At 35.0% G+C, this 19,557-nt stretch overlaps 2 protein-coding genes and 1 long non-coding RNA gene across 18 annotated transcripts in view; 2 read left to right on the top strand and 1 right to left on the bottom strand.

Annotated features, from left to right (window-relative positions):
* The first annotated feature begins 1,768 nt into the window (after positions 1-1,768).
* LOC129453468 (uncharacterized) lies at positions 1,769-5,136 on the top strand. Of its 2 annotated transcripts, none has more exons than XM_055217739.2 (4): positions 1,769-1,956; positions 2,427-2,753; positions 4,527-4,811; positions 4,953-5,136. In XM_055217739.2, exons 1-4 carry the CDS (start codon positions 1,914-1,916, stop codon positions 5,102-5,104), a joined length of 807 nt encoding a protein of 268 aa, XP_055073714.2. In that variant the 5' UTR covers positions 1,769-1,913; the 3' UTR covers positions 5,105-5,136. The 2 variants fall into 2 exon arrangements, with proteins under 2 accessions (XP_055073714.2, XP_073717482.1); XM_073861381.1 differs by having other exon boundaries at positions 1,771-1,956; positions 2,427-2,543.
* Positions 5,137-6,659: 1,523 nt separating this feature from the next.
* The window catches only part of LOC129453480 (uncharacterized), a 163,565-nt gene continuing 150,667 nt past the window's right edge, over positions 6,660-19,557 (top strand). For 5 of the 15 annotated variants that reach the window (XR_012365656.1, XM_073861383.1, XM_073861387.1 and 2 more), the window contains exons 1-3: positions 7,032-7,077; positions 17,251-17,429; positions 17,669-17,748. The gene's annotated coding sequence lies outside the window, so the exon portion shown is untranslated. The other 10 variants (XR_012365663.1, XR_012365662.1, XR_012365661.1 and 7 more) reach the window with 8 other exon arrangements.
* On the bottom strand, positions 8,500-12,721 carry LOC129453494 (uncharacterized). Its single transcript, XR_008647457.2, has 3 exons — positions 12,625-12,721; positions 12,428-12,495; positions 8,500-9,508 (listed from the first exon to the last, which is right to left on the bottom strand). It is a non-coding gene; the product is annotated as an uncharacterized lncRNA (long non-coding RNA).

Genomic DNA, 19,557 nt, shown 5'->3' with positions numbered 1-19,557 from the left:
AATCTTTGTTAAATTAGTTTGTCTTTTAAAGCTTTAAACAATTTGGCTTTCTAAAAAAAACATTTTTCTTGACTAAAATGATAAAAAAACTTTTAATGGCACCAATAAAAAATGAAAATGTATGATTTGGTTACAATGAATATGGAGATTGTTCACTTGAATTAGTTGACATTACTAGAAATTTGTAAGAAAAACCTGTTGCACTAAATCACAAGGTGAAACTAAACAGGTTAAGTTGTATTAACATAGAACCTTTAGTTGGTGTAGCAGACAAATCAAGTTGCCATTAGTAGTCTTTACTAAAAAAAACATTAGTTACTATGTTGAACAAAAAAATACTACATTTAACTTACATTTTTTAGTTTAGTAAACTTAATTTTAAGTTGATTTAATCTGTAATATTAATTGCTCTGTCCAACATCTCTACTTTTTTTAATTCCTTTATTTTACTTTTGGTGTTATTAATAGTATTATAACACAAAATTCATGATTCACTAGTCAATCATTGAATAAACTTGATCCTCCACAGAAACGCATATACAAAAACTGCATTTGAGACATGCATTGAGAGAAATACAATAGCTGAACAGGGTTCATAAGTAAACACTGATCATCCGAATGTTGACCTCACAAAATTATAATTTACAACAAAACCACATCAATAATATAAGAGCTTAAATCTCTATGACATTTTATTAACAAATATTTAAGTAGTTAAAGTTCCTATTCTGTGAAAAAAGCAGAAAATAATCAAAATATTCAGGCGCAGAGGATTATGAGTATTCCTTATGACATGTACTAATAATTTTAAGTTCAGTATTTTAATAATAATTAAAATGACAAAAGCTGACAGAAAGTAGAAAACTTTTGGTTTAAAAATAATTTTTAAACGGCATTTAGATTCATATAAATTTTGACGAATACTTAATAAATCAAATGTCCATAAACTATAAAATATGTTTACAGCTTACCCACTAGACACCTGAAGCATAAAGAGTAAAAAATCAACACGAGAAACATTTTCTTCAACAGTTCAGCGCTCTGTGTTGTGTTGGCAGTCAAGATTCGACACCATTCCAGTTTAACACGGATCTTGTCTGACTGACTGAGCATGCATGCTCTACTTCCAGTTTTACAGCAGTCTTGTGTTTCTCAGTTTCCATTCAGCTATATTTTATTTTATTAATAATATTGCATTGACATCAAACCTCCAGGATCCCAGTTTGGACTGTACTAAAGAGGTTTTTTTTTGACAGGTTCAGTAAAACTTTAAATGTTTTTGTGTTTAGGAATTTTTATCCTGACCGTATAGTAAACTGAATACATTTTATCTACAGGCCATGTTTAAAACTAAAGGGTAAATAATAGTAATTGTGTCTATGTTGGATTTACAGCTGTAATGTTTGTAAATTCAGTTTTCAGTGTTAATTTGGACTTTCAAGGCTTTAGCTGACAGGCAGTTTTTGGAGCATGTTTCATTTAAGAAAATTATTAATCTAGTGATTCATGAGATTAACAGTTTGAAGTGTTGTGTGAAATATGTTTATTTTCTGCTGAGCCTATCTAGTATTTCTACAAACATACAAATGTGATTTAAAAACAGTTGTGACTTAAGCTTAAGATGAGCACATGAATTGACTTTGAAATCAGACCTTATTTTTTTAAGGATAATAAAGCAACCACTTCAAAAAGTGTGTTGTTCTTGTGCATGTGCTTTATGTGCAAACTTATCTTTACTCCTAAAAAGGATGTTCACTGAAATGTCTTTATAGGGTTTAAGAGAGAGTTGTGTGGTTGATATGGTGGGAGTGGTCTAATTTAGTGAAATGTATGGGAACATAAAAGTGTTTTAACTGTGAACAATCTTGCTGCAGACTTCAACACGTTTTCAGATCCCTGAACTGTTGAGGGAAATGTTACTCATGGTTCTCTATTCGTGTGTCTGCTGTTTAGTAGGTAAGTTATAAACATGCTTTATGTTTTTTTATAAGCAGTATTAGGAATAATAATTTACTATTTAAATCAGACGATTTGCATTCACATCCCTGAGGTCGAACTGTGAGAGCTTAGAAGCAGGTCGGTAATTTATAAGGTACAAATCAGTTTATAGTCGATTCTTTGCATTTTTAACTAATCATGTATATTCAATCAGCTGTTCTGAAATTATCTAAACTTTAGTTCCTGCCTGAATAAAAATTTTGAGATGAGCTGTCCAATGGATCTGGACAGGATTTGAAGTGTGTGAGCGGACACTCGAGTGATCATGTGTGTACAGGTTGTGGGATCACACAATGATTTGCGAGACTCCAGCACAACAGACATATCTAATATAAAATATCCAAAAATAAATACATTAAATGATTTATTAATTCAACTTAAACTGCCTGAAGATCTTTAATCTGTGTGAATGTGTTTGTGTTCTTCAGGTGTGTTTGGTGATGAAGTGAAGTCAGTGTCAGTGATGGAGGGAGATTCTCTTACTCTACACACTGATATTAAACTACAGAGAGATGATGTGATCGAGTGGAGGTTTGGAGATAAAGGTACTCTCATAGCTAGAATAAATAAAACAGCTAATTTAGTCAAAATAAATGTCAATGCTTTTGATGGGAGATTCATAGACAGACTGCAGGTGAATAATCAGACTGGAAATCTCACCATCACAAACATCACAACTCAACACACTGGACTTTATCAAGTAACCAGCAGAAAGACACCAAATACGCCATACAGATTCAATGTTACTGTCTATGGTGAGTAAAGATTTAGGGCCGGTTTCCTGGACAGGGTTTAGGACGTTTAAGAAGTTTTACTAAAAACTATACTGGTGTGCATCTTGAGACAAAACAATGACACTGATATATTTTAAGATACGTCAGTACAAGGTGTTTTGAAATTAAAGCAGCTCAAACATGCAGTTTAGTCTGGGACTACCATAAGCCCTGTCCGGAAAACCGCCCTTTAGTGTTTGTCCTGTAAATTACAATTTTAATATTTAAACGTTTTTTTATTTATTTATTTATTATAGAATAATTTTTGCACCTTAAAAAATGAAGCATAGGCCTAATGATTGTAGGACATCAGAAATTGACAATGTACCTCTTGCTAAATGTTGATAAGAATTCTAATTATTTTGTTCAAATTTAATTTCATAATATATTTGCTAATTTTTAATGAATGCAGACCTTTCACGGGGAAAACTTGTTTACTTTCGGTTTTTTGATAGGACAAGACTTTCAGATGTCACGAACACACTATTTGGTTGAATAATTTGTAAATATAATGTCATATGTTATTAAAAACATATTTATATTTAATTTCTGTGTAATATTAAACTGTACCTGTCAAAATGATTGCAGCATCCGGTTACCGTGTGTTGTTAGTTTCAGGCGGTTGTAAGGAATAATTGACAACGGGCTGTTGAATGATAAGAAAATAATGCACACCCAAGATGGTTATGACATTACACAGCGGGTGTGCTGGCATTATTTTTGAATAATTCAAAGGACCGGAGTCAGTTATTCCGCTTATACCACGGTTACCAAAAATATTGCTCTGGTGCCTATTTTTAAGACATTTTAAAGGTTAGGTGTGCGGTTATTAAAAAATAATCAACACCCATGGAACATTTTTCAACCAATCAAAATAAAGCATTCAACAGACCCGTGGTATAACTCGGAATAACAAACTTTTGGATGTTGCGACTGGTCAATCACAAATAAGCATTTAAAAGCACAGTATATTAAATATTAAATACTGTTTTGTTGACTTTTTATTGTATATATGCCGTAACTCACTGGCAACCAATTACAGTACCATAACTGTACATGTTTTTTTACAGTATGATGCCTTTACCTCATTTCTATTTTGCGGTATAATACCCTTACTGTCTGTAACCTAGTTTTAAAAAATATATTGCCTTCAAGGGGAATCAAACCCAGATCACCCGTGTCTTAGGTCCGTACCAAAGGTACCAAAGTGCCACAGAGTCACTTAATAAAAGTTACTCGCTACACTCCCCAAGTTGCCTCTTCTGTCACTCTCCCGACACACCGAGGAGCGAAATCTTGGCGTCACTAGTGTTTTGAAGTCTTGAGGTCAAATTCAAATCTGATTGTCAAGCATTGATCCATAATTTCTTTCTTGTTTCTATCTACAATTCTCAATAAATTATTTACACTGCTGAAAAACAATTCACATTTTGAAATTTGCTTTACTGCTATAAGCATAACAAATAAAATGTATTTAATTTCATATATATATTTTATTTTTCCATTTTATATGCTTTTATAACACTGCTTTATTTAACTACAGTAGCAGCTGTTGTTTTACAGCGGCCTACCGCAAATTCAAAACATACAGTAAATCACTGTAAATTAGATGTTAATACCCATAATGCAATGCATATTACAGTACTGAACTGGAAAAGAAAATGATGGTATTTTACTGGGCATTTTGCAGTAAGTAACTGTAGAAATTACAGTTAAGTCTAACAGTGTATGTTGATTCTTATTTCTGTTTTCCAGCTCATCTACCCATTCCTGTCATCACCACACAAAACTCTTCATCATCAGAAACATCATCATGTGTGTTATTGTGTTCAGTGTTGAATGTAAGAGATGTGAGAGATGTGAATCTGTCCTGGTACGAAGGAAACAGTTTATTGTCCAGCATCGGTGTGTCTGATCTCATCATCAGCATCTCTCTTCATCTGAAGTGTCTGGATGAATCTTACAGATGTGTGGTGAACAATCCCATCAGTAATCAAACTCAACATCTCAACATCACTCATCTCTGTCAGACGAGTTCAGGTACAAAAACTGTGATTACAGTATTGGTGTTTTCTCACTGTGCTAATCTGACCTTTCTAGAGGTTAATCATTCATTCACTTATACGCAGTGATGTTGATAGAGCATTTGTTCAAACACACGTTTCATGTTGTTTCTTTCAGACTGTGTTTGCTGTTGTTATGTTTCTGAAGCTGTGATCCGATTGGTGCTCGTCGCTCTGATAGTTGTGGCTACTGTAGCTGTTTTAGTTTATGACATCAGATCCAGAAGAGCCGAAGAGAAGGAGGAAGTTCAGACATCACCATCAGACTGATACATTTTACATTTTGATATGTAGTTGTAGTTCTAGCCATAGATATGTATAAAGGCTAGATGTGTTACGGCGGAGTCTCTTAAGTCATCGCCTGGGGGCCATCTTACCACAGGCAGCTCGCTCACTCGTATTATTGTGTTTTAATGATGCATTTACTTATAAATGACCATAACTTGCTCAATTTTCTACCAGTTTTCAAATGGTTTGGTTTCTTACAAACGTTATTAACGTGGCTATAATTCTGTATGCTTTAACATGTTTCATGAAAATTATATATTTTTTAGTTTAAGTATACAGTGTCATAGGTACATCTTTGACCTTTGTAACAAACCAAACCGTTTGAAAATCGGTAAACAATTAAGCAAGTTATCGTCATTTAAAAGTACCTGCACCATTACAAGTGAGCGAGCTGCCTGTGGTAAGATGGCCGCCAAATGTGAACGTTCCACTCAATTGGCCAGCAGCGCGGGCGAGACATCTAGCCTTTATACATATCTATGGTTATAGCTTTCTAGTGTTATTGCCAAGGATGTCATTTTGTCAAATATAAATTTTGACTTATTATACTGTATGTTTAGCACAGAGTCCGTAACTTGATTTTATGTAAATTATTATTGTTGCAATGTTTTGTTGTTGTTGTTTTTAGTAATTGAGTATTTTTCAGAGCCATCAAGTTAAAGAATTAATAAATCTCGATTCAATATTTCATATCTATGTTTTTTGTAGCTGTACAACAAAGTCAAAGTGTCATACAGTTTACCTGTCATACAAGTACAGTTTAAAACTATTTAAAGCAACATGATCTCATGGCAAGTCGTGTTATAGTCACAAAAAAATGTTATTAATTGATGCGTGTCCATGACATGAAATTCAGCTTTTTTGTCTGAAGGTCTTTTGTCACTCGCACAAATTTGTATAAAAAGTTTTTCATGTCTGTGGCAAGACTTTCTTTTTCATGTCATTTTATGTATTGTTTTCTCATTTTCCCCCCTATTTTTAAATCACTGTTGCTTGGGGTTGGATTTGGGTTAGAATGTACTTTTATGTATTGTTTTCTAAATGTTTTGCTTCCGCTTTTAAACCTATTCTCACTTGGAGTTAGGGTTAGATTTGGGTTTGGGTTAGGATGTAATTTTATGCATTGGTTTCTACTAGTTTTTCTTCCGTTTTTAAACATATTCTCGCCTGGAGTTGGGGTTAGAGTTGGGGTTTGGGTTAGGATGTCTAAAAATGTAACGGAAAGTGATTCTAACCCCAACCCCAGGCCACAATGGTAAGAAAATAGGAAAAACTATGAGAAAACGATACATAAAATGACACAAAAAGCCGAATTTCATGCCATGGACATGGGCCCAACTCCCTTTTCCAAAGTGTTTTTTAGACATTGTGCACTCCGCCTTTAAAGGCAGGGTCCATGATCTCTGAAAGCCAATTAATGTTGACATTTGAAATCACTTAAACAAACACACCCTTACCCCAATAGATTAAATAAACTCTACACGAGTCTTCAAACGCTGTTTTAATTTAGCTACTATCAAAGCGCGCTTATGTGTTATTATGTTGTGAATGTAGGTTAATTTGAGGAACTTGATATCAATGTCAAATTTATTTGTTGAACAAGAAGACTAATCTCCGCGAATAGAACCGAGGTGGGTTCTAGCTAGATGGGATACAGCTATGGTCTATATCTCGCGAGGTTTTTAATTTAGGGTTTGGTTTGAAAGTCGAATTATGATGAAAACAGCGGTTCTGGCTAGATGGGTTACAGATACTACATAAATCTAGCGAAATGTTGGCTCTAAGGTTAGGTTTGGGTGTAGCAATAATGATGTGGATAAGGATGAAAACGGTGCTCATCTGACGAGATTGGTCGTTGCTGTATCCCTTCTAGCGACAACCGCGCATGCGCTCATCGGTGCAGTCGCCTCAGCAGCACATCCTGCAGCATGATTTCTTTAGTCGAGGAAACTGAGGTAAAACTGAAGAAAACAAACGCTTATCTGCTGAAATTAAAGTTAATTGGAGTCGACAGTGATCAGACTCAGTGACAAAGTTACGGTTCAACTTAAAGAAATACAAAATAAGACATTAATCATAAAAAGAGCTGCTGTGAGACTGACTGAACAGATTCAACAAGACATCAACAATCAGGTAACTTTATGTTGAATTAAAAACACAAACCTGCCAAAACATCAGAGAATTAGCATGTATTGAATTTATTATTAGAATATCAGATTTAATGCTAATATAATTTGTTTGTGTTGTATCACCAACAGATGACTTTTCTATTTAATGGTTTTTTTTTTTTTTATTATTTCTATGTATTGCTTCAGAAATATTGACCTGTAGTTGATGTTATATTGACCAGAGTTGTAATAAAAGTTTCATCTTCCTCAGGTGATGGTTTCAGAGGTCAAATATCATCAGTTTGTGTCTGTAGTCTCTATCAACATCTCTTATAAAGGTGAGAGTTTTACTTTACTTTAAACCGCCATGATTGATAATTTTAGGCTTAACCTTTGACCTTTTCCTCAGTCATCAGTTCAGCTTTTTAACAAACACAAGAGTTACAGGGTGACTTTTACAATAGAAGTAAATACGTAAACATTACACTATATAGTTGATTTAAGATACAAAATGTAAACACTACGTATTTAAATGAATAAGTACATATTTATCATTTAAAGTTATATCAATCCAAGTCAACTTTACACACATTTATCACACAAAGTAATGTTGACATATTTTACCTATAATTTTAAACATTTGTGACAGTTTAATATTTGATTATATTGTAAGTGTCCCACTGGAATGATGATTTACGCTTACTGTAAATTTGTTAAAAAATAAACCCAGATTCTTATTAACATTGTCATTGAAATGTGAAAGATAATTCTTTGTTAAGTTATAATTGATTATTTTATGATCTGTGGCAGCTGTGAAATGTGGTCATAATGTTTACTTTGCATTAAGAAAAAATATCGCCTGAATTTAATCCTTTTTCCTTCAGTTTTATTTTTTTTTTCAAAATGACAAAATATCTAGTTTATAAAACCGGTAAATGTATAAAATTGATCCTATTGTGATTTCATTATAGACTATTGTCTAACAAGTCAGGGGGGCGCGCGAGACCCTGGGGAAAATACTTAAAGACATTACACCCCAATCACGCTGAGTTTTTTAGTATTATTTATTGATTATATTTAATTTTTCAGTATCAAATGGTCAAAAAATATTATACAGTATATACTGCAGTATTTGTGTACTGTACTATAATATTCACCTAAAGAATATCGGCTGATATATCGTTATCATCCGTTTTTAACACCCTAATATCTGTATTGGCATCGGCCCAAAAAAATGCATATCGGCCGAGCTCTAGTATACTTCATATACCTTCGTATACCCTGCACTACAGCACTGAATCTCACCCGTCTGACTGTTTTTGTGGTCCAGGGTCACATATGTTGGTGAATGAAGAGACAACTGAAGAGCCACAACATTTTTGTCAAAAAGACACTTTATGTAAAGCGTCATGCTTACATCTTTGAATGCAATGATACTTAACAGTACAGTTTGATTTAAAGCAATCTTTTATTTGTTAAACATTAGCTGATTTTAGTGAATTAGTGAATTTGTGATTTCAATAAAGCTGCTTTGTGCAGAGTAAACAATATTAGCATGACAGCAAAAAAGCCACACAGTATTCACAAAAACAAACTGTTCACACCTCTCTCATACACACACAGACATTCCATAGACTTAATGCTTTTTATACTGTACAAACTGTATATTCTATTCCCTATACCTACCCCATTCCCTAACCCCAACCATCAAAGAAAACCCATCAAAATGTCCCCACAAGGTCACAAAAATACTGGTATTCCTATCTTTGTGGGGACAATTGTTCCCCACAACGTGATAATTACCAGGTACACACACAATGTTCACATCTCTCACAGACACACACATATACTGTACACATTAACCAATAATAGCCTAACACATATCTCACGTCCATCAGTACAACAAAACCACATTTCTTTCCACTTCACATTTCACTTAAACACGAATGAAAGTGTTAATGTGTCAGATGCATATTGTGACAGGAAAAAAAAAATGTTTGTGTTTTAAAAACAAATACTTTTAGTCTATACACATTTATTTATATATATTTTGATCACAGAGTTTCTGATTTTGTACAGTTATTTTTAAAAATGCTATTAAAATTATTTTAGGCATGGAGAAATTATGTTGACATTTGCTTTCTGGTGTGTATTATGCTTGCAAATGTGATGGAGAGTAAACAGACGTCTCACGTGTAATAATTTCTTCATGTAATATAATTCACAAAGGAAAAACTTTAAACTCACACTGAGAATACACCTCATCATCCTCAGATCCCTGTACACATAAACACACAACATAAAAACACACACATTTAATAACAATCAAATCAATTCATTTAATCATTATTAATCTATTTTTAGAGTAAGATTGTCGTGTATGCATTAAATAGGACTAAAGACAATGTGTTAGGTTATAAACAATCTGACATCAGTTTATTATAGATGGATAGATAGATGGGTAGATCAGGGCGTCCGCGCGGTAGTAAAGGGTAGTAAAACTAATCAAACAAATTTAAGGCCCTTCAAAGGTAGTTAAAGGTAACAAACACAATTTGATTGGTAGTAATTTTTTTTGCTTAATATTTGTGTCTCCATGTTCTAACTTCATCTAGCATAGAGTGAAAATATATACGGTGCTAACAGGACCTGAGTAAGTCAGAGTTGATAGCAAATATAGTCACCTTATATGAGAGCACACACACTTAACTCGTAGTATTTTCTCATTCGAGGTTACGCGCCCACATCACGTTGCTGCACGCGTGGTCAAAAAAGCTTAACATTACACGTATTTAAGCACCACAGTTTTATATTAAGTTATTTTAAAGCATTGAAACACAAACAACAGTGCTATATGCGCACACTGTTTCTGTGTGAGTGGAGCGTGCAAGCCGAGCATCCGCTGCTCATTGAGCTTGTCTGTATTTTTGCTGCTGTATTAGCCTTAAATACACACATGCGTCAAAATTACTGGCTTTTGCAAGTATTCTCATAAACACGATAATTTAGGTTTTAAGAGAAAGTAAACAGCTAAAAGAGAAAACGCATGTGTAACATAAGATTAGATTCGGACTTTGGTCTTAAAGGGGAAGTTACCTAATTTTGCTCCTGTCTGTCACTCGTGTTAATCAAACAGCATTGAGAGAAAATCCTTCACTGCTCTTAACTAAATCCCTTTTCTACCTTTAATAAGATTTGTACGTTGATTTGACCTTTCGCCGGCCCCTCCCCCAAAACGGCCATTGTCCAATCACACATCACAGCAACCGTTACTATGTGAGCACGTCCGACAAACATTAACACCTGCGGCGTATGTAAATCGGACACCAGATAAGTTACCCCGAGAGATTGTATGGATTTTACTGATGTCCTGGCATCAGAGAAACAAGTCACACTTTCCTCCTTAATGCCAGTCTTGGAGCACATTAACATTGAGATACTTCAAGATCAAGAGGAAGACTGCAGTCTCACTAAACAAATGAAACGTGTAATAAGAGAAGACCTGTTAATGCAGGCAAGATATACAGAGGAAATGAAGAATGTTATGAACATATCCAGTTTTGTGGATCCCAGGTTCAAGGGAAACTTTACTGAGAATCTGAATGACACAGTCAAGGAATGCAGTGACGAAGCAATGGCACTTGAGGCATCACATCCAGAGATTCAAAACACAGAAAATCCTACAGCAGCAATCAAATCAAGCACCTTCTCCACCACCACCATAAGAAAATAAAAGACACTGTCTGGGTTATTACAGCAAATAACCAGTGCAAAGAATAATAAGTCACTAGCTTCAGGACATGCAATGCCATCAGTCCAAGAAAAACTTGACTAAGAGGTAAAACTGTACTTGTCGCTTTCTTCATTTAGTGCTGATGCAGACACATTGGCTTGGTGGAAAGCACATGTGGAAGAAATGGCAATGCTTTCAAAAGTGTCCAGAAAATATCTCTCTATCCCTGCAACAAGTGTGCCTTCCGAAAGGTTATTCAGTGCAAGTGGCCATATCCTGTCTCCTCAGAGGTCAAGACTCAAGGCCGAGGTATACCTTTTTTCCGCGTCCGCGCAGCTTTTCGAGTATACTCCCCGCGGCTACATGCGGATGGCCGCGTTCGACACTATACGCAATACAAATTATTTCTTATTCAAATTATTAGTCTAACAGGCTGTCAGGGCAGCACTGATTTGGCGACATTTACAGTACATTAAAACATTAGGATAGGTGAAGAAAAGTAACTGATCCACCATTGCAAACAAAGTTTAGAACAAACAACAAGACAACAAAGAACAGGAATCAAACAAACATGCTCCACAGCTTTCTGTTCTTGGAAGAAGTCAAAGTTAAAGAAGAAAAACGATAGTGTTTGTGCAAATGCTGTCTATTTCCTTTGTATAATTGTTTATAGTGGAGTGCCCTGTCTAAATATTTTCACGCCCATGCGCTGTTGTACGCGGACTGTACGCGCACTGTCCGCGCGGTCTCAAATTTTGGGTCCGGCCGCGGACCCTCTTGATGACGAAAATGACGTCATGCGGACGGCGCGCATACGCGGACGTCCCTAGTATACTTTCGGCTTAAGGGCCAATCTCATTTCTCTCTCTTACTCTCTTAGGGGTAAGACAGATCGTTCGTCTAAAAAAATGAGACACCACTCGATTACCGTTTGCATCACCTTCCCTTGACGCTTAGGGTTAACACAAAAGAACACGAGATCACTTCACCCACGCCATTGGATACCGTCGTTGGGCTGATGGGTGTCTCCTTACACCTTAACAATATATTATAATAATATAACAGAATAATAATGATCATATAATTAGAATATCCTCAAAAATTTGATTTATTTTACTAATTCCATTCAAAAAGTGAAACTTGTATATTCAAGAAATTTTGTGTCAGTAGCCCACTGAGAAATACCCTTACTTATAAAAGGCGAGGACTCGCTCTTTGAAGGTCGCAGCCTCCGAAGTCCATGTAGAGAATTGAAATGAGGCGGCCTATGAAGGCCTTACAAGCCTTCAGTTGCGCTGCTTTGATGCAATTACATTTTCTAAGAATGCATCCTTTGGAGGTCGCAGACTTTAATTTGGGACACAGCTAAGATCTCTACGTGTTTCAATGCAATGTATTTGTATTGTACATGTATGTGTGTGGCAGTTTTCAGATAATGACCTAAACTGTAATGATGGATCTCACCTGTTTATGCATTTTTCGTTTATGGAATGTTGTATCTGCATATGTGATCTCATCTTCACCAGTCTGAACTGTTTCAACAACAATCAGAGACACATTAGAAACTTAAACTTGGACCTGTTTCTTAATTATGTATTGATTTAGAGATTATAATTTTGTTAATACTAATTATTAAGCACTTTGCAGTAGTTAATAGTTACCCTCTTGATATGTGTCTTTGTGTTTCCTACAGATGCAGAACATCGAAATTGCCGCTATCATCAGAGATCCAGCAGCAGCCCCAGAGATATAATCTAAGAATAGGTCCAATGTTTACACTTTATTTGACAGTGTCACCATTAAACATGTTACATGTACTTACTATTAGTAATAACAGTAAATTAGGTATAATTACATGCAAGTAACATTAAACCAAACACTAACCTTAAAGTAAGTACATGTTGTACTCGAGTTTTGTAAAATGCGTAGTTATACGGTATCAAGGACACCTTAAAATACAATATAAACTGTTGACTCACATAAAAGACCTGAACACGGCTGACAGAGATGTGTGATGTTGAGATGTTGAGTTCGGTTTGTGATGGGATTGTTGAGTACACAGCTGTATGTGTTGTTATCTTGTGTTTCCACCTCCAGAGGTAGAGAAAGACTGATGTTGAAATCAGACACATTGATGCTGGACAATAAACTGTTTCCTTTATACCAGGACAGACTCACATCTCTCACATTCAACACTGAACACAATAATAAACAATTTGAGCTTAATGATAATAAAGAACATTGTGATGAGTCTCTGGTGATGACAGGAACGGGCAAAGGAGCTGAAAATTATAGAGAACAAAACAAAAAGTAAGAATTAATAATATATCAACATTTAGCAAGAGGCACATTGTCAGTTTCTGGTGTCATGATCATAAGGCTTCATTTGTTTAAGGAGTTAAACTATCATGTTTCAAAATTATATCCAGTATCAAATTAATAAATAATTATACACAACCCAAAAAATGTTTATTATGTTAAAACTTAAATATATAATTGACAGGACAAACAGTAAATCTTTACTCACGATAGACAGTAACATTAAATCTGTATGGGGTTTGGGGTGTATTTCTGTTGGTTACATTATAAAGTCCAGCGTGTTGAGTTGTGATGTTTGTGATGGTGAGATTTCCAGACTGAGCATCCGCCTGCAGTCTGTCTCTGAATCTCCCATCAAGAACAGTGTCATTTATTTTGACTATATTAGCCGTTTTATTTATTCTTGCTATGAGAGTACCTTTATCACCAAACCTCCACTCGATCACACGAGCACTCTTTAATTCAATATCAGTGTGCAGAGTAAGAGAATCTCCCTCCATCACTGACACTGACTTCACTTCATCACCAAACACACCTGAAGAACACAAACAGAGACAAATGTACTTAAATCTGTTAATCTGTGTGAAATTAGTTGGTCTATTAAAGTTTTAAACAATTAAATTAATTAAACAATTACAAATGTACATTTGACGAATAGTTAATTAAACAAATGTCCATAAATATTAAAACAAGTTAACAGCTTACCCACTGGACACCTGAAGCATAAAGAGTAAAAAATCAACATGAGAAACATTTTCTTCAACATTTCAGCGCTCTGTGTTGTGTTGTGAATCATGTTCGTTCAGATTCGACACCATTCCAGTTTAACACAAATCTTGTCTGATCGACTGAGCATGTGTCCTTTACTTCCTGTTTTACAGCAGTCTTGTGTTTCTCAGTTTCCATTCAGCTGTATTTCATCCTATAAATAATATTGCATTGACATCAAACCTCCAGGATTCCAGTTTTTATTGCACTAAAGAGTTTTTTGTTTTTTTTTGACAGGTTCAGCAGAACTTTAAATGTTTTTGTGTTTGTTGCTTTAAAAATTAGATTTGTTACTCTTACCCTGACCCAGAGTAAACTGAGTAGACTTCATGTACAGGCCAGTAATTGTGTCTATTTTGGATTTACAGCTGTAGTGTTTGTAAATTTAGTGTCAGATAGACTTTCAAGGCTTTAGCTGACAGGCTGTTTTTGCAGCATTTTTCATTTAAGATAATTATTAATCTAAGAAGTGATTCATGAGATGACTCGCTGTTTGAAGTAGCGTGTGAAATATGTACTCTGTTGAACTTGAGCCTACAATATTTTACAAACATATTGTACAAAAAGACTGAAGATCTTTAATCTGTGTGAATGTGCAGGTGTGTTTGGTGATGAAGTGAAGTCAGTGTCAGTGATGGAGGGAGATTCTCTTACTCTACCGTATGTTGATTCTTATTTCTGTTCTCCAGCTCATCTACCCATTCCTGTCATCACTACACAAAACTCTTCATCATCAGAAACATCATCATGTGAGTTGTTGTGTTCAGTGTTGAATGTGAGAGATGTGAGTCTGTCCTGGTACAAAGGAAACAGTTTATTGTCCAGCATCAGTGTGTCTGATCTCAACATCAGCAGCATCTCTCTTCATCTGAAGTGTCTGGATGAATCATACAGCTGTGTGGTGAATAATACCGTTAGTAACCAAACTCAACATTTCAACATCACTCATCTCTGTCAGACGAGTTCAGGTACAAAAACTGTGATTATTGGTGTTTTTTCACTGTGCTAATCTGACCTTTCTAGAGGTTAATCATTCATTAATTTATACACAGAGATGTTGATAGAGCATTTGTTGAAACACACATTTCATATTGTTTTTTTCAGACTGTGTTTGCTGTTATTATGTTTCTGAAGCTGTGATTCGATTGGTTCTCGTCGCTCTGGTAGTTGTGGCTACTGTAGCTCTTTTAGTTTATGACATCAGATCCAGAAGAGCCGAACAGAAGGAGGAAGTTCAAACATCACCATCAGACTGATACATTTTACATTCTGATATGTAGTTGTAGTTCTAGCCATAGATATGTATAAAGGCTAGATGTGTTACGGCGAAGTCTCTTACGTCATCGCCTGGCGGCCATCTTACCACAGGCAGCTGGCTCACTCATAGCATTGTGTTTTAATGATGCATTTACTTATAAATGACCATAACTTGCTCAATTTTCTACCAGTTTTCAAATGGTTTGGTTTCTTACAAACGTTATTAACATGGCTATTATTCTGGATGCTTTAACATGTTTCATGAAAATTATATATTTTTTTAGTTTAAGTATGCAGTGTCATAGGTACATCTTTGACGTTTATAACAAACCAAACCGTTTGAAAATCGGTAAACAATTAAGCAAATTATGGTCATTTAAAGGTACCTGCACCTTTGGGGCTCGATGCTATGAGTGAGCGAGCTGCCTGTGGTAAGGATGGCCGCCAGATGCGGACGTTTCACTCACTTGGCCAAGAGCGCGGGCGAGATATCTAGCCTTTATAGATATCTTTCGTTATAGCTTTCTAGTGTTATTGCCAAGGATGTCATTTTGTCAAATATAAATTTTGACTTATACTGTATGTTTAGCACAGAGTCCGTAACTTGATTTTATGTAAATTATTATTGTTGCAATGTTTTGTTGTTGTTGTTTTTAGTAATTGAGTATTTTTCAGAGGCATCAAGTTAAAGAATTAATAAATCTCAATTTAATATTTCATATCTATGTTTTTTGTAGCTGTACAACAAAGTCAAAGTGTCATACAGTTTACCTGTCATACAGGTACAGTTTAAAACTAAGCAACATGATCTCATGGCAAGTCTTGTTATAGTCACAAAAAATTTGATTAATTGATGCGTGTCCATGACACGAAATTCAGCTTTTTTGTCTGAATGTCTTTTGTCACTCGCACACATTTCTATAAAAACTTTTTCATGTCTGTGGCACGACTTTCTTTTTCATGTCATTTTATGTATTGTTTTCTCATCTTTCCTCCTATTTTTAAATCACTGTCGCTTGGGGTTAGATTTGGGTTAGAATGTACTTTTATGTATTGTTTTCTAAATGTTTTGCTTCCGCTTTTAAAACTATTCTCACTTGGAGTTAGGGTTAGATTTGGGTTTGGGTTAGGATGTAATTTCATGCCTTGGTTTCTACATGTTTTTCTTCCGCTTTTAAAAATATTCTCGCCTGGAGTTGGGGTTAGAGTTGGGGTTTGGGTTAGGAGGACGTAACGGAAAGTGATTCTAACCCCAACCCCAGGCCACAATGGTAAGAAAATAGGAAAAACTATGAGAAAACAATACATAAAATGACACAAAATGCCGAATTTCATGCCATGGACATAGGCCCGACTCCCTTTTACAAAGTGTTTTTCAGACATTGTGCACTCCGCCTTTAAAGGCAGGGTCCATGATCTCTGAAAGCCAATTAATGTGGTGACATTTGAAATCACCTAAACAAACACACCCTTACCCCAATAGATTAAATAAACTCTACACGAGTCTTCAATAGATTAAATAAACTCTACACGAGTCTTCAAACGCTGTTTTAATTTAGCTACTATCAAAGCGCGCTTATGTGTTATTATGTTGTGAATGTAGGTTAATTTACTCCGCGAATAGGACCGAGGTGGGTTCTAGCTAGATGGGATACAGCTATGGTCTATATCTCGCGAGATTTTTAATTTAGGGTGAAAGTCGAATTATGATGAAAACAGCGGTTCTGGCTAGATGGGATGCAGATACTACATAAATCTAGCGAAATGTTGGCTCTAAGGTTAGGTTTGGGCGTAGCTTTAAGGATGTAGATAAGGATGAAAACGGCGCTCATCTGACGAGATTGGTCGTTGCTGTATCCCTTCTAGCCACAACCCCGCATGCGCTCGTCGGTGGAGTCCCCTCAGCAGCACAACATCCTGCAGATTGACTTTAGGAAACTGAGGTAACACTGAGGAAAAAAACGATTATCTGCTGAAATTAAAGTCAACTGAAGTCGACAGTGATCAGACTCAGTGACAAAGTTACGGTTTAACTTAAAAAAAAATACAAAATAAGACATTAATCATAAAAAGAGCTGCTGTGAGACTGACTGAACAGATTCAACAAGACATCAACAATCAGGTAACGTTATGTTGAATTAAAACACAAACCTGCCAAAACATCAGAGAATTAGCATGTATTGAGTTTATTATTAGAATATTGGATTTAATGGTTATATAATTTGATTGTGTTGTTTCACCAACAGATGACTTTTCTATTTAATGTTTCTTTTTTTTATTTCTATGTTTTGCTTCATAAATATTGATCTGTAGTAGGTTATATTGGACACAGAGTTGTAATAAAAGTTTCATTTTCCTCAGGTGGAGGTTTCAGAGTTCAAATATCTTCATCTGTCTTCATCAGTTTGTGTCTGTAGTCTCTATCAACATCTCTTATAAAGGTGAGAGTTTTACTTTAAACCGCCATTATTGATCATTTTAGGCTTCATCTTTGACCTTTTCCTCAGTCATCAGTTCAGCTTTTTAACAAACACAAGAGTTACAGGGTGACTTTTACAATAGAAGTAAATGAGACAGTACGTAAACATTACACTATATAGTTTCAGATTTAAGCTACAAAATGTAAACACTACCTGTTTAAATGAATAAGTACATATTTATCATGTAAAGTTATATTAATCCAAGTTGCTGTGTACAACTTTGGATATAACTTAACACACATGATAATACTGATTTAATCACACAAAGTAATGTTGACATATTTTTACCTATAATTTTAAACATTTGTGACAATTTAATATTTAATTATATTGTAAGTGTCCCACTTGAATGGTGATTTACGCTTACTGTAAATTTGTTTAAAAAATAAACCCAGATTCTTATTAACATTGTCATTGAAATGTGAAAGATAATTCTTTGTTAAGTTATAATTGATTATTTTATGATCTGTGGCAGCTGTGAGATGTGTTTATATTGATCACAGTCAGATCTGATCATGAAGAGGTGAATTCCTGTAGTGTACACTAGATGACTCTCTAGTCAACAGTATAGATTGAATACTAAGGGATGTAGTGATCTTAACAGCATGCAATATTTTGTTTATTGTAAGGTATTTACATCTTACGCACCTGCTATCATGGCTACTGTAAAAATACAGTTATATTGATGCATGTTGTTTATGTTTATAGGCTAAGCTTATGCAATTTTTTGTTTCCCTGATCCAATCAAAGTCATTTAACATTGAACTGATTCCAGTACTTGTATATACCCTAATGCTATAGATCAGGGGTCACCAACGTGGTGCCTGTGAGGTCTGTGAGGTGCCCGCCAAAGCACATTCTATTAATAGTCTCAACTGTAATGTTTATTCATTACATATTTTTTTATATTAGCTTGGCTTGGTTTACGTATGTTAAAATTTTAAACAATACTAAACCATATAAACAAGTCAAATAAAATAAAATAAAATATAGATGCCCACTTCAGGTACATTAAGGTTATTTAAATGATTTTAATGTATATGCCGATCAGCCATAACATTATGACCACCTGCCTAATATTGTGTAGGTCCCCCTTTTCCCACCAAAACAGGCAGACCCGTTGAGGCATGGACTCCACTAGACCTTTCTATCAAGCCAGCATTCACGTTTTTAGCAATTTTCTAATCTATTGGACTGGACCACACAGGCCAGCCTTCACTCCCCACGCCTCGATGGGTCAGTTCTGTTTTGGTGGCAAAATGGTGATTTACAGTATTAGGCAGGTGGTCATAATGTTTACTTTGCATTAAGAAAAAATATCGCCTGAATTTAATCCTTTTTCCTTCAGTTTTATTTTATTTTTTACAAAATGACAAAATATCTAGTTTATATACCGGTAAATGTATAAAATTGATCTTATTGTGATTTCATTATAGACTATTGTCTAACAAGTCAGTTTAGTGCATTAATACAGTAAGCTGTGTATACTACAGACATCTCTGCTGGTAAACTTTGCTCTTACACCATCTGATAGCCCTTTATCTTTTTCCATTGTGTAAGCAAAATTGTGACCTTGTTGAGTACATGAAGTTTCCAGCGTTTCACTCTTCATTGTTTTCAGTTAGATGAATGCATCATCTGAGTACTTTAAATTTCATTGTGAACACAAAGTGACGTAAGATTGTGCATAAGAAAAGTGCATAAATAAGAGTGTGATTTATAGTAGTAACCATATTATGTATGAAGTGAGAGCAGTGGGGTGTGAAGTAT

The sequence above is a fragment of the Misgurnus anguillicaudatus genome, chromosome 23 (genome assembly GCF_027580225.2).
Source record: "Misgurnus anguillicaudatus chromosome 23, ASM2758022v2, whole genome shotgun sequence".
In the NCBI taxonomy this organism is placed as follows: domain Eukaryota; kingdom Metazoa; phylum Chordata; class Actinopteri; order Cypriniformes; family Cobitidae; genus Misgurnus; species Misgurnus anguillicaudatus.
This window is presented reverse-complemented; position numbering and strand designations above follow the sequence as displayed.

What these genes read in the sequence shown, in the direction of transcription:
- LOC129453468 (XM_055217739.2), top strand. Translation starts at nt 1,914, where the DNA reads ATGTTACTCATGGTTCTCTATTCGTGTGTCTGCTGTTTAGTAG. An exon ending in GTGTGTCTGCTGTTTAGTAG is followed by an intron (nt 1,957 to 2,426) that starts GTAAGTTATAAA and finishes TGTGTTCTTCAG; the next exon opens with GTGTGTTTGGTGATGAAGTG. An exon ending in TCTCTGTCAGACGAGTTCAG is followed by an intron (nt 4,812 to 4,952) that starts GTACAAAAACTG and finishes TGTTTCTTTCAG; the next exon opens with ACTGTGTTTGCTGTTGTTAT.